Source organism: Pseudonaja textilis, chromosome 1, assembly GCF_049901715.1.
Source record: "Pseudonaja textilis isolate UNSWEBS1 chromosome 1, rPseTex1.2, whole genome shotgun sequence".
NCBI classification, from domain to species: Eukaryota; Metazoa; Chordata; class Lepidosauria; order Squamata; family Elapidae; genus Pseudonaja; species Pseudonaja textilis.
In genome coordinates this window covers 328306715-328321062 of record NC_141990.1, presented here as the reverse complement: position 1 = coordinate 328321062, position 14348 = coordinate 328306715, and the positions used below count along the sequence as shown (strand labels likewise).

The following is a 14348-nucleotide window of genomic DNA, read 5'->3' as shown; positions in this document are numbered from 1 at the left end:
GAAGGATGATCAATGGGAACCTGGAGGAAGAAGCGGGAAGGAAGGAAGGAAGGAAGGAAGGAAGGAAGGAAGGAAGGAAGGAAGGAAGGAAGGAAGAAGGAAGGAAGGAAGGAAGGAAGGAAGGAAGACAGACAGACTGGGAGTGAAAGGGACAGAGAGGAGAGGAGGGAGATAAAACAAAACAAAATAAAAAATTAATGAGACTTTTGATTTTACATTTGATTTGACTTCCCCAATGGTTGTACTACGAAGAAGAAAAGAGGAGAAATAATAGAAGGGGGTTGCTTCATCCTTTCAGAAATATCTCTTTTTGAAGAGGCGGAGGCTGGCACCAGTTGGAACCCTTTTCAAAAACAAGGATTCTCTTCGAAGCATCTCTAGGTCTCTGGCTTCGCACTTGGTCGTCGGAAGGGAGGTGCATTTGCAGGACTGGGGTGACTAAGAAAGCTGCCTGGCATCTCACCTCCCTCCCATCTGGGGAGCAATTGGGACCAGTTTCGTAGGCCTTCTCCGATATTTCCCCGCCTGGAAGCTTTAAGTTCCTTTAGCAGCAAAGAAGGAAAGCTGGACGGGGAAACTGCAGAGGAAGGCAGGCAGGCAGGCAGGATCTTTTTGCCTCGGTTTTATTTCCTGCTTATTCTTCGTTTGTTGAATATAAGTCCAAAACATGTCAGGTTCCTTAAAACGCTGTCGGCACACAAACCCAGGAAAATCAGAGTTTAATTCTCTGTTTAAAATATTTAAAAATCGCTCTGGTAATCAGTGATTCCCGTTTTTGTTTTAGTTTCACTTCAGTCGTTCAGTTTTCCAACCATTCCGGCCTCAGTTAAAATTAGATACCTATAACACCGCAAAGTAGGTAAAGACCCAGACAAATTCAGAAACATGGTGTGTGTGCGTGTGTGTGAAAAGGCGGAGGGTGGGGGGAGAAATAAGGTTTTTTAAGAAAAGTAGGCACTTTTTCTTTGGTTTCTTCATCCAGACGTCTTGCTGTGGAGTCGAGCTGTGTACCTGGCTCGGATTTTCCTCTTGGAAATCAAATCCGCTCCCTTTATTTGCGCCCAAGTAAAACCGGATGGGAAAACCGCCACCTCGGATACCAAACGAGGAACTGCCAGTTTGCCGAGGTGAAAAACTGTGGCTGAAAATGAGCCCGAATTGGCTTGCAAATTCTACAAACCAGTTTTTGCTTCCCAGTAAATCTGGCCGAGTCACAAGGATCTTCCCGGAAAGCGAACCAAGCATCCCAACCCTTGGATCTCGTCGTCTGCAAACCCCCATCCTTCAAAAGTGCAAAATTTGGAAGTGGGGTTGAGGTTGGGAGAAAGGCTCCTCTCCCAAACTTCCCCAAAATTATCACAGAATTGCGACGTTTCGCCACGTATAAACCTCGGCTGGCAAGCTTGCTTATTTTCTCTATTTGATTTTAATTGAGGCGGGTGGCATCAAATTTGGTTTCTTCTCTCTCTCACACACACACACACACGACTCCGATCGTTGACTTCAAATCGTGATTCTTGGCCGAAAAAACAACGAGCCTTTATTTTTATTTTTTGGCCCTAGGGTGGCTACACACTACAAGGCGAAACTGCGTTTGTGCCCAAAGATAAATACAGAAATAATACCGTATTCAGATTTGCTTGCTCCCAGGCCTGATATAGTAAAAGCAGGGTGGACGTAAACCTTTAAACCTGCGCAATTCCTCCCCCCAATTTTTAAATGCCTGGGAGTGAATGAGCCGTATATTTAATTATCCCAATACTTTTAGGATCGCGACTACTCAAGAATAAAAAGCGGTCAAGTTTCTTGAATCCGCGCAGAAACTCCGGGGTGTCTTTGGGGTGGGCGAGAGTGTTCAAAAATCCTTCTGCCGCCTCGAGTTCCTAAAGGTCGCTTTGGATCTTGCGCGGCTCCACTTTCCTCCTGGTTGTTGTGGATCCCACTCTCTTCCCCCCCCCCCTTTTCTTTCCTCTCCACCTTTTAAATTATTATTTATTTAGCAGCATCGGAAATAAAACAGGACGGTCAATTAGAGTGAACAACGGGGGTACTTAAAGAGCCAATTGTGGCGAGTGTTTAAATCTTTATTTACCAGAACCTTGTAAAGGCTGGGGGACAATTTGCATGCTATTAACGGCTTTTCAATAGGGCATCGACTGGAACTAAAAGATGCCACTCGCCCGCCCTAATTAAACACCGCCGGCATCGCTCTCGAGACGCCGGCCGAGGGAAGGCGCTGCCTTCGCCCCCATAAATAATCCACGCGAGACACCTGGGAGAAAAGGGAGGCCAGGTCCGAAGAAGCGCCCCGCCACCCAAGGCCCCAGCCGCTCTCGGCCGGTCAGGGCTCGGCTCAACTCAGCCGGTCAGCTGCCTCGTGGACTCGCAGGAGAACCACGCGCGTTTCTAAAGGAGGGAAGAGAGGAAAGGGGGTGGTGGTGGAGGGAATGGCAGGGAATCCCTTCCTTCCTTCCTTCCTTCCTTCCTTCCTTCCTTCCTTCCTTCCTTCCTCTTTTTTCTCCTTCCTTTTTTCCTCTCTTTCTTTTTTATCTACTTCTCCATTCTCTTCACTCTTTTGTAACTTTCCCCCATCTTTTCTATTATCTCTTATTTCTTATTCAACCCTTTTTCTTTTCTTCTCTTTTCCTCCCATCTATTTTTCTTTCTCCTTTCCTCTCCTGTCCCCTTCCATCCATCCCTCCCCTTTTTCTTTCATCTTTCCTCCTTGGTTCCTTTCCCTTGCCTTTCTTTTTTCCCCTCCTTCTCTTTCCTCCCTCCCTTTCTCTTTCTCTTTCATCTTTCCTCCCTGAATCCTTTGCTTTTTCTTTCTTTTCTTCCCTCCTTTTCTTTCTTCCCTCCTCCCCCCACACACATGGAGCCTCCCAGCGAAATCAATGGCCATTTCTTCTCCCGCCTAGCCCCACCTCATTTCTAAAGACCCGCTTTTTATATATTGCCTGGCATCAGATTGGCTCCCTGACACTGCGGCCTACGAACTCCCAACTCCCGATTAGCCAAACGTGGTTAAGAGAAAGGCATAATGCTTGCTTGCTCTCTCCCACCACCTCTTCACCACAGCAGTTAAATAAATTCTGCTAGAATCGATGTGGATTGCTTCTACATAAATTACTTCAGGAAAGCCTGACTGGTGTGTGTGTGTGTGTGTGTGTGTCTGTGTGTGTGTGTGTGTGTGTGTGCTCCGAAAGATTTTTCTTTCCTCCTTCTCTTTTTCTCCAATCTGTTCTTCTTGTCTTCCTATCGATCACTTTCTGCTTTGACATCTGTTCCTTTTTTCATATCTTCCACACAACCAATTCTGATCTAGCCCTTTATCCTTTTTTTAAAAAAATGAAAATTCTACCAAATCTCAACTCTTAATAAAATAAGTAGAATTAAAACATGGTCCCGCAGTTGTCTAATCCACCACAATTCACAAAAGACAATCCTTCTAGAAATATTCCAAGAGATGTTGGAATTATTCTAATATTCTAGAAATATTTGTGAGATTCCCATATATTTCATTCCTTTTAAATAGACAAACACATATACAGATGTATACTTGCTTCTCCGTGTAGTAATCAAAATAAATTATGTTGTACTTGCAGTATAAATGTATAATTAACATTTATTCATCTATAGCATTTTTATACTTTCCCAAGATTCACAATAGATCAAGAAGATATGATCTACTATAAATTATGGATTTATTTCCGCCTGTTATGGGCGATAGTAAATGCAGTACTACGTAATAAAGATAACTCTAAGAATAAATGCAAAAACAATAAATTTATCAAATATAAATGTAGTTCCACAAAAAAAAAGCTTAAAGTCCATCCACCCTGTGTTACCATTTCTGTTCATATTTGTTACAGATATATCTCAGTAAATCTTGGAACTTAGTGGGTTTCTTTAAGAATTGTTTGAAGCATAAGCCTAAATCTGAAGGTTTTTATTGGATCTTTACAGTAAAAAGATTTTTACTGGATTTCTACTGGATGAATTTTTACTGGAGAGTCTCTAGATGACTTTTTGTTGAGTCCTTTGGTTTTTATGAGACAGGAGTCAGGTAAAATGAGGGCAAATGATCAGATGCATTATTAGGGTGTTATTACCCCTCCCATTTCTAGGAAATTTGTTATGTGAATGAATGGCAAGTATGGAAACCACTATTTTTCAAACTTGGCAACTTTAAAATGTTTGGACTTCAACTCCCACAATTCCCCAGTCAGCAAGTTCACCAGGGAATTCTGGGAATGGAAGTCCATACATCTTAAAGTTTGAAAAACACTGATAAAAGCTGTTGTGTGCAAAACTCAAGGACTCTAGACTGTGCTATGCGTTCTTGGATGCCTTGATGTCAAAGGTACTGCTATAGATTTCTGCTATAGATTTCTCTTGATGGGGTAGTCAAAAAAAAGTGAAGACAGAGACTACAATGGTACAATCCCAGCAGTGGTCACATTATTGTCACCACCATCTTGACTTTTCTGACCACACCTTGCAGTGTGGTCGCTACCCCTGTTGGGAGGGAGCTAATACCAATTGGATGGAAGTGCTGGTGAGAATCCAGTGGAATCAAAATAGACGGTTCTCCCTCCTTTCTCAAATCAGAAAAAGTGATACCAGAGAGACCTATGTGATATTGTTTGGTTAGTGAATTAATCCATTGTATGGATTGGGGAATTTTGAGAGTTGAAGTCCACATGTTGCAAAATTGCCAAGGTTGAGAAAAACTGTGCTGGTTTTTCAACTAGTCTTACTTAAAACACAGCCAGCCTTTCTAACACTTGATAAAAACAATCACTGTGCTTTACACAACAGGCTATATACACAGGTGTAGCATACATAGTTCAAGGGTCTTCAAACTTGGCAAGTTTAAGACTTGTGGATTTCAACTCCCAGGATTTCTGAGCCAACATGACTGGAGGAGGAATTCTAGGAGTTGAAGTCCACAAGTCATAAAGCTGTCAAGTTTGAAGACCCCTGGCATAGCTGTTATGTTAGCTGTTATGGGTATCATCCTAGCAAGTTACATGAACCAAACCATCACCTTAACTCAGGGCAAGCACTACATATTTGCTCCAACACGGCAATCAGATTTTGTTAAACTAGGTTTAGAATTTACCAGTGGCGTGAACCCAGATATTGGGTAGATTCCCATAGAAGAAGGAACGAGCCTTAGGAATCTCTTCATAGGTTCATAATCTGAAAGTCCAACCAACCTGAATAAGAAACACTTTGTTCGGCCCATTGTACCTTTTATGTGCATGAATGTAAGAGCACCATTCAATACGATGGCAGAAAAGGACAGCGCAATAAATTAGCTCTTCATTGGAAGAGTTGTGCTGTTTTAGACCCCACAGCTGGATGACTCCTAAGAAGGGGGGAGTCCATGGACTGTCACTCTTAGTGAACTGGCTAGGGAATTCTGGGAATTGAAGTCCACGCCTCTTCGAGTTGCTAAGGTTAAGAAGCATTGCCTTAGAGAACAATATCACCACAGCTCCTCTGTATGTGTGACTACATAACAATCAACTTACGTGGCAGGAAACAGATTGTAGAAGGGAAAAAAAGAAATAGGCTGTAGATTTACAGGAGTCTATGGGTCTCCTTTGAGAAGATCATGCTGGCAACAATGATGCAGAGACTAGGTTGGGCGTCTTTAGCTCCAGACCCAGCCACCTTTCTATTGTTGCAGAAGAGCAGTTGAGCCCAACAAGAGATGGATATTACAAATCTCTGGGCGTCTACCCTTTAAGGACTTTATTTGCATGCTTCGCAAGCTTTCAGTTGCCCTGTGGCATCAAGGTCAATAATTCTGGGTTCGAACAGGAACTTTGGCCCCAGCATCAGGCTTTCCCCCCCCCTGCATTAAAGACAGTGTGCTGAGAAGGTGGGGTACGATCCAGGCCGGGCCCTGCGGTGAGATTGTCAAGGTATTGGTGTAGAACAGGGAGATCCTCTGTCAAACACAAAAGTTCATTAGGGGAGTTTGAACCAGTCTCTCATGCACAGCCTGGTCCACCTCACAAGGTTGTTGTGGGATCAATGAGAAAAAGGGTGTCATGTATACTACCTTGTGTACATCTCCCTCCCTCTCTCTCCACCCCTCTCTCCTATCTATCTATCTATCTATCTATCTATCTACCTACCTACCTACCTACCTACCTCTATCATCTATCTATCATTATCTATATCTATCTGTCTCTCTGTTTATCTCTATCTATCTATCTATCTATCTATCTATCTATCTATCTCTCATCTCTCATTATCTATATCTGTCTGTCCCTCTCTCTGTGTCTCTCTGTGTCTGTCTATCTATCTATCTATCTATCTATCTATCTATCTATCTATCTATCTATCTATCATTATCTATAGCTATCTGTCTGTCCCGCCTCACTCTATCTATCTATCTATCTATAAAATTTATATAACAGCCTAACAGTCCCAAAGGGGAATTTTGACAGCAAACAGCCAAAGATAAAATAGCCAATATAAAACTGATGAAAATCTAAAAAGTCACAGTAATAAATAGCACAAAAACAAAAAAAACACTAAGCCTGGGCAAATACTGCATTGACTCCCTCAGCTATGGAAGGCTGATCTTGGATAATTGGGGTGGAGGGGAATTCAGGGCCACCAATTGGCATTGGGGTGGGCTCAGATTGGCTTGGGGAGCTGAGAGACTAAATTCCTAACTCACATCCTCCCATTTTCAAGACACCGTTTCCCTGTAGACTATGGGAAGCCTTGGGAAACCAGAGGCGCTCCCATTACAAGAAAACCTGTGGGGGTGTCCAGATGTGGGGGAGGGGGTGTGTACAGTGTGTACTTATTCCATAATGCAATTCTTCAGATCTGTACAGAATGTTTAAGTGTGCTGAGAATTCTTGTGCATTCTTTTTTTCCAGTAATTATTTTTTTATCCGGTGAATTATTGCTTATCTTGAAAGGCCCTTAACAGATTATGTGCTAGTTCTGGGCTTCATGTTAGGCACAGTGTAATATCAGCTTTCCATTTATATTCATTATCCTGACTGATCTGTCTTTCTAAATTGTACACAAGGCCTGGGAATAAGTAACGGATGTCACTATTGGCTTTATTTAGTTCTCTTTTACCACCTGAGCATGACAAGACTTTAAGAGAGCCCTATTGAAAGGTAATTGATCCATTCCAAATGATATTTTTGAGGATGAAAGGGAGGAAACGACTGAAAAGGTTACAGGCTCAGAGCTTCAAAGCAGATCCCGCTGAATTCAGGGCAGCCATATTTAAGGAAGACTGCTTTGAACCAATGAGGGTCCTTGACTTATTTTAAAGCCGTGAAAATTCCTCTCTTTTTCTTAACAGCTGGCAGGATTGGAGCAGCATCGGAATGCGTCCAATCCATCAAATTTAAGCATGTAAATTCCCCCATAAAATGCGAGATTCTGAATGGTTGGAACAATCTCGCTGACTTTTCTAAATTCTCTGTCTGTCTGTCTCCTACTTGTATTTCTTTTAGAAAATCGCAAAGATCTCGGTGGTATTTCTTTTACATCCACCATATCATCTGCAGCCCAAACCGTGATTGCTCTCTGTATATATTTGACTATATAACCCATGGTTTTGATTGTTCAGTCATCCAGCTTTGGCTTTTTATATTTCTTACCCAAGATGGATGTAATCCTACAGATAGCTCCCTGGCTGGAAGGAATTAAATAACCCTATTTCAGGGTTGACTTTCCTTGGAATTGCACGGCTTTCGATGCCTTAATGGTTTCTATTTTAGAACACTTTGAACGTGCCCCTTTTTGGATGACAATGGCTGGGTGACAACTTTGCAATAGATAAACATGATTTCAAATCCTCATCTTTTACCCCCTTCTTATTTTTCCTTCACCATCTGCCATCAAACTATACCTCAAAACTCAAAGAAAAATTTCAGAACGCTTACAAATTGAATTGCAGGAAGAAAGTAAGAGAAGAAAATGAAAAGGAGGATGAAATGACAAGGTAGAGCTGGATTTAAAACAGAGTTTGCACGCCTCTTTGTCTGCATTTCCTCAGTCCTAAGAGAGCAAAGAGAAAGGGATGCTCACACCTTGATAGGACTGAACGCCATCACTACCAGAGAAGGAAAGAGACGGTGGAGCCTAGATAGCAGAAGACAAAGGCAGGAAAGACAGGAGAGAGAATGTGGGGATGGAGTTAATCGGCCATGTTATCGATCAGGGAGTTGAGTGAGGGAAAAGGAGGAAGAACAAAAATTCTATTCACAAACCAGATAAGAAAGTGCCAAGTCCTTGCAGGCTGGTGAAAATGGCAGTTGTAGTCCAACCCTCCTGGACACCAGGTTGGGGGAAGTGGCCTGAGAAATGAACATGTAAAGACACCTCCCCCCCAAAAAAAAAATTTCTTCATTTATCCGAGAGGGAATTTCTTTTCTGGAGAAAGTGAAAGAATTCCTGGCTGGCATTTTGGAACAAGTTCCTGTCGGGCGTAAGGCTGGTGGTTTTTCTGCAGAAATTCTTGACAATTGTTCATGCTTTGTTAGCACCATAGATGACCCTTCGGACAACAGCTTAACCCAGGATTTACTCATTTTTCCAGATTCACCCATTACATAGAACCGCATGTTGATCCAAGAGGCTGGGTTTGCCCAAATGGAAAAGCTGCTTTCACCTGCCCCCAAATCCAACAAAAGTTAAGAAGTTATAAGAATACAGACACTGGGTTGGTGTGCCTGACCCAGGTAAAGCATCAAGAAAGCCTTTCTTGTAGTGCATTGAGTGTGTAATAATAATAGTGTGATGTAATTGTGTCATAGTTAAAATATTCTCCAACGTATATTTTGGGGTCTTTGTATTTAAAACAGGGCATTTATGAACGGTTGGGGGGGGGGGGAATGCGTTTTTCCTTATTGTAGAAGAACTTGGGATCAAACCCAAGGTAATGATTATATGCCCTACCTTGAGTTGTACAAAAGAGGAAGGAAGGAAGGAAGGAGAAGAGAATAAGGACAAAAGTAAAGAATAAATCACGTAACTCATTGCCACAAGAAAATGTGACAGTGATAGCTGGGAATGTTGAAGGCCAAGGCAGGAGAAACTGGGACAAGGAAAGAGAACTATCACCAGCTAAGAGGAGATAAAGGTTCCTAATAATGGTATTAAAGTATGTTTTTCTCCCATTGATAGGTAAGCCGGTAATTAAATTATGTATAAAGCCAACCCTAGATTGAGAGTCAAGGAGAACTCCGATTCCCCAAAACGAACCCTGATGAGATTTCCCTTCATGAAATCACACCGAATGGGCTCTCTTCTATCAGATCCCCGATGGAATTGATTTCCTCCTCAACAGAAGTGACCAAAATGTTTGCTGTTGTTTCCTTTTAGCCAAGTTTGCCTTTTCTTCCAACACTCTCTCTCTCTCTCCCTCCCTCCCTCCCTCTCTCCCTCCCTCTCTCTCTCCAGAGAGAATTGATCCATGCTGTCATTGGTAAAATCTGACTGTCTGCATGTTGTGGTCCAACAAGTTAAGATGGTGGCCACCACGGTGTGATCAATGCAACTCGCAGAGACACAACTCCTCCTCATGAAGGAGCGTGAAGGAGGAAGTTTATCTACCAGGAGGGAGAGGAAAGGGAGAATGGGGGGGGGGGGGATGGGGGGATGGGGAGGCAGGGGAAGTAGAGGTCAGAGGCAATGTGGCCTTTGGACCTGCAGGGCTGTGTGTGGTTAGGCCTGGTGTGTAGGTGTGTAGCAAAATTAGGTTTGTTCCCCCCCCTTTTTTTTGCAGGTGGGTGACAAAGGAAGGAGTGGGGGAGGAAGAAGGAAAAAAAGAAAAGAGAGTTGATTACAGAAAAAGAAATAAGAGATAATAGAAAAGATGTGGGAAATGTTACAAAGGGGTGAAGAGAATGGATATATAGGTAAAGAAAGAAAGAGAGGAAAAGAGAGGAAGGAGAAAAAAAAAGAGGAAAGAAGGAAGGATTGTAGGGAATAAAGAGGATAGCCATCCTCCCCCTGCCGAAAATTCCTCCCACCCCAAAGCAGCGAGGAAAATGGGGGGATCCCCTGCATTGGAGGGGGGAGGGGCGGTTCTGTCAAGAAAGAGGAAGGGGCTGGGTCCCCAGAGCCCCCACCTTTGGACTCTAGGCTTCCAAATGACAAATGGGGGGGGGAGGAATATTTCACACTCCCGTTCCACAAGAATTCCATCTCATCCTCAGAATCGATCTGGCAACAGATTCAAGAGGGACAAAAGGAGGCTGACTATTCGCTCTTCCGACAAGACAGAAATCAGGCGACCCCCCCCCCCCTTTACCCTAAGCCAAAGTGGCCCTACTGCTTTAGAAAATTGGGGGGGTGGGGTGGGGGTCGAGCGAGAGCAGAGCAGCCTGCCCATCAGGATTTTAGGTACGATAAGGCAGTGGAGCCCCCACGTTCAGGGGCAGTATACCTTAGGTGTGAACAGGTAGGCCTATCCAATCGCCTTCCTGACTTTCTAGACGACCTGATCCTCCCTCGCTAAGAGAGGGAGCCAAAGTACATCGGGTTTGTGATCCAAGATACTGGATCCTAGCTTTTCTTTCCCAGTTCTTGCCTATAGCAGAGGGAGCAACCACTGGTAGCCCCACTGGCCGAAGAAGGCAAGGTTGGAGCATGGGGCAAAGCAGAGAAAGGCGAGATTTCACACCCTGAGCGGAGATGCCTGTTACAGAGAACAGAGATTGTTAAGGCTGAGCATATTTTTGTAGCTCAGGGTTGACATGAGGGGTCCTTGGTGCTCTCTGAGCTTGGCTTTCTTTTCTTGCAGGCGTTTCATGACCCAAATTAGGTAACACGTTGTAAGTGGACCAGCCTGACGGTGTTACCTAGTTTGGGTCATGAAACGTCTGCACGAAAAGAAAGCCAAGCTCAGAGAGGACCTTCGCCCCTTCCAGGTATTCCTTTTCATTCCTTCTCTCTCACGCTCACCTTTAATACCAAACAATAGCGGGATGTGGGTTTTTAAAATAAAGCTACTGACTCTCTTAAAAATGTGTTGAGGTCACACTAGTAACCAAAGCATCACCCAAAACAATTTCCTTACTATAAAATGAAGGGATGCCCATCTACTCTGTCATCCAGAAACGTTTTAAAAAATAAATAGTAGAAATTAACTCTGGCCTTTCTTTCCTTTGCCGTCAAAAATAGCTGGGCGTGGGAATCGGTTGCAGACGGGGCACTCTGATTTCCCCCACGGCAGAGGCGGTGTCTAAAGAGTTAGGGTAAAGGGTTGCACGCACGCACACACACACACACACACGCTCGCCCTGAGGAAACAAACGCTAACCCAGCTGCACCATGAAATAAGTTTTAAAAGTAGCCGAGATCAGCCGCGATCCTGCCGCTTCCTCGGCGAGCGAAGAAGCTGCTCTGTGAAAGAGCCGCTCCAGGAATCCTTTAAGGGCTGGTTATCGGCCACGTATACCCCGAAGTCGTTCTAGAGCAACCTATTATTACAAGCGCGCACACACACACCATGCACACCATGCACACCATGCACACCATGCACACACACACACACGGTTCGTCCACCCCGCGCTAAACCTTAAAAGCCGGTTCACCAAACATAACTGCAGCTGCCTTGGCAGAGCGCGCGGTGTCCGAACAAAGAAACTGGCTCGAAGTGGATTCCTAGTTTCACCCAACCTGCTAAGACAATGGCTGGGTTCCCACAAGGCATTGGAACCAACTGGCGATCCAGCCAGGTTCGAGCCTCCTCGGAGCGTATTGTGGACCTCAGCTAGAGAGGGAAAAGAAATCTGGAATGGATGGACAGACGGATGAAGAAACACACAGGGAATCTGCCGATCAGTACGACCCGTTCGCCTGGCAGCAGGTTTTAGGGACGCCTCCGCGTATTGTAGGCGCGTGTGTGTGCCTACACCCGTGTGTATCTAGGGACATATTATGCATACATTTATGCCCAATAATATACACCCGTTTTCCCTAACCGGGCTCACTGTGGATGGGTTGGTTTTTAAATTCCCGCCATCCCAAGACAGAACCGAACGGATTCAAAATACGCAGAGCAAGTCATTCCACAACCACTGCCGTTTTCAACAGCGGAATTTGTGTGTGTGTGGGTGGGGGGGGGTGGGGGGTGGGGGGCATATCTGCTGACCAGCCCGCGGAACGAACTCCTTTCCTCAGCTGGGCAGCGCCTGTGGCACTTGCGCGTTCAGATGCATCCTCCGCGGCACCTTCGCCTGGCAAGGAACGCCGAGCGCCTCGGGAGACCCCCCCAAACCCAGACGGAAAAGAGGCAAAGAAGGGGCCGCACGGTGGAAAGAAAGGTTGGATGGAGCTCCGGCAAAAAACGATCCCGACGCGGTGTGAGCCCCGTGGATCGGCATACTGTACACACACACACACACACACACACACACACACACACGCCTTGAAGAGGGTGAGCCAGGGGTCGGCTGAACCGCCAAAACAAAGGCTTTGCGTGCTGGACCCAGGCTGATAGGTCCTGGGCACCTGGGTTACCTCGCCCCCCGCACCCCCCACCCCCGGTCCTGACTCTCAAAGCAACGCGCCGCGCCGCGCGTTCCCTTCCTTCCTCTCCTTCCCGGCCTCCTGCCCTCGCAGTCCCTGGCTTGGCCCGCTCCCTCGCTTCCTGCGTCCCCGCCCGCCAAGCCGGCTGAGCCCGACCCGCGCGCCTCTCGGTCCGCTCCCCGCCGCCCGGCGCTTCGCCTCCCGCCCCAAGCCCCTTACCGGCCAGCCTGAGGGCAGACATGCGCTGGAACTCGGGCTCCTGCAGCCATTTCCACATCCTGCGGAAGGTCTCCCGGCCGGACTTGAGTTTACTCCAGGGCTTGGGGTTCCGCAGCAGGTCGGAAAGGGTGCCCTGCGAGCGGCACAAGATCCGCTGGGCGAAGATGGCCTGCGGGATGCTGTAGCGCTTCAGCTCGGCCGTGATGCGCTGCGCCACCTCCTTGGTGTTGATCTCCTCCACCTGGCCGGCCCCGCCGCCGCCCCCGCCGCCGCCCGCCGAGCCCGAGGCCGAGCCCTGCCGCTCCCGCTCGGCCAGCAGCGAGCCGTTAGCCTGGGCGTGCGGGTGGGCGTGCGGGTGCAGGCCGTTGAGGGCGGGCATCATGCCGGCGCCCGGCGCGCCCAGCCCCCGAGCCAGGTGCTCCTCGCTGCGGGAGAGCAGGTGCGGCTCGAAGCCGTTGGGGGAGAGCAGCTTGTCGCCGGCCAGGTGGCCTCCGGGCCCGTAGGGGGCCAGGGACTGCTGCCCGTTGTGGAGGCCGCCCAGCCCGTTGGCCAGCGGGGAGAGGGGCTGCCCCATGGCGGGCATGTCTTTGGGGTAGTGGCCGTAGAGGTTGCCCATGGAGGCGGCCAGGCTGCGCTCCTCGCGCATGAGGGCGAAGCTGCCGCTGACGTTGCCGGCCAGGCGCTGGTGCGGCGGGTGGTGGTGGTGGTGATGGTGGTGGTGGTGGTGGTGCGGGTGGGGAAACTTCTCCGAGACGGTGGAGATGGGCGGCAGGTGCTGCAGCGGCGTCAGCGTGGTGTAAGTGCTCATGCCGGAGGGCGACTCGCAGGCCATGCTCATGGCCGGGTGCAGCGGGCCGCCCAGGCTGTGCTCGGCCCGGTAGTCGCCCGCCCCGTCCAGGATGGACGCCATGCTCGAGACCATGGCCGGCCGGCCGTGCGAGGAGACCAAGTTGCGGTGCGTGGACGGCGGAGGCGGAGGCGGCGGAGGCGGCGGCGGCGGCGGGGGAGGCGGCTGCCTGGCGTGCGCCCCGGCGGGGCTCAAGAGCTCCCCGGCTTGGTGGAGGTTGCCCAGTCCGTCGAGGTTCAGCTCCATCGCTCGCTCGCTCGCGGCTCTCCCCCTGCCAGCCGGTGGCCCCCGCCTCCTCCACCCCTCCCTCCCGCCCCCCCTCCGGATCTCCGCCTCCCCGCCTCCTGCCCCGCCGCCTCAAGCCAGAGAGCCAGCCATCTCAAGGGATCGCCATCCGCGGGGCCCGGCGCCCGCAGCCTCGGCGGCGAGAGCGACGGCAGCGGCAGCGGCAGCGGCAGCAGAAGCAGCGGCGACAGCTGGACACGCGAGCGGCAGAGGCAGCGGCAGCGGCGGCTCCCCTCCTGCCCGAGGCTGCGGGGCTGGGCGCTCGCCTCTCTCGCTTCGCCCTCCTGCTCGCCTCCGCCTCCTCCAACGTTCGCCGGGGCTGCGAATCGCCGCGCTGCCTCTCAGCTCTGCCTCCCGCTCGCCTTGACGTCACGGCTCTCCAGCACCGGGCTGTCCGCCTCTCCCCGCCCGGGCGCGCGCCCTCGCTCCCGGACGCGCGCGCGCGCCCAGAGCCACAAGGCGCGGA

At 48.5% G+C, this 14348-nt stretch overlaps 1 protein-coding gene across 1 annotated transcript in view; it reads right to left on the bottom strand.

Annotated features, from left to right (window-relative positions):
• The window catches only part of ONECUT3 (one cut homeobox 3), a 67763-nt gene extending 53920 nt beyond the window's left edge, over positions 1-13843 (bottom strand). The window contains exon 1 of the mRNA XM_026698401.2: positions 12751-13843. Coding sequence (XP_026554186.1) covers positions 12751-13843 — 1093 coding nt within the window. The remainder of the gene's footprint in view (positions 1-12750) is intronic.
• Positions 13844-14348: the final 505 nt, after the last annotated feature.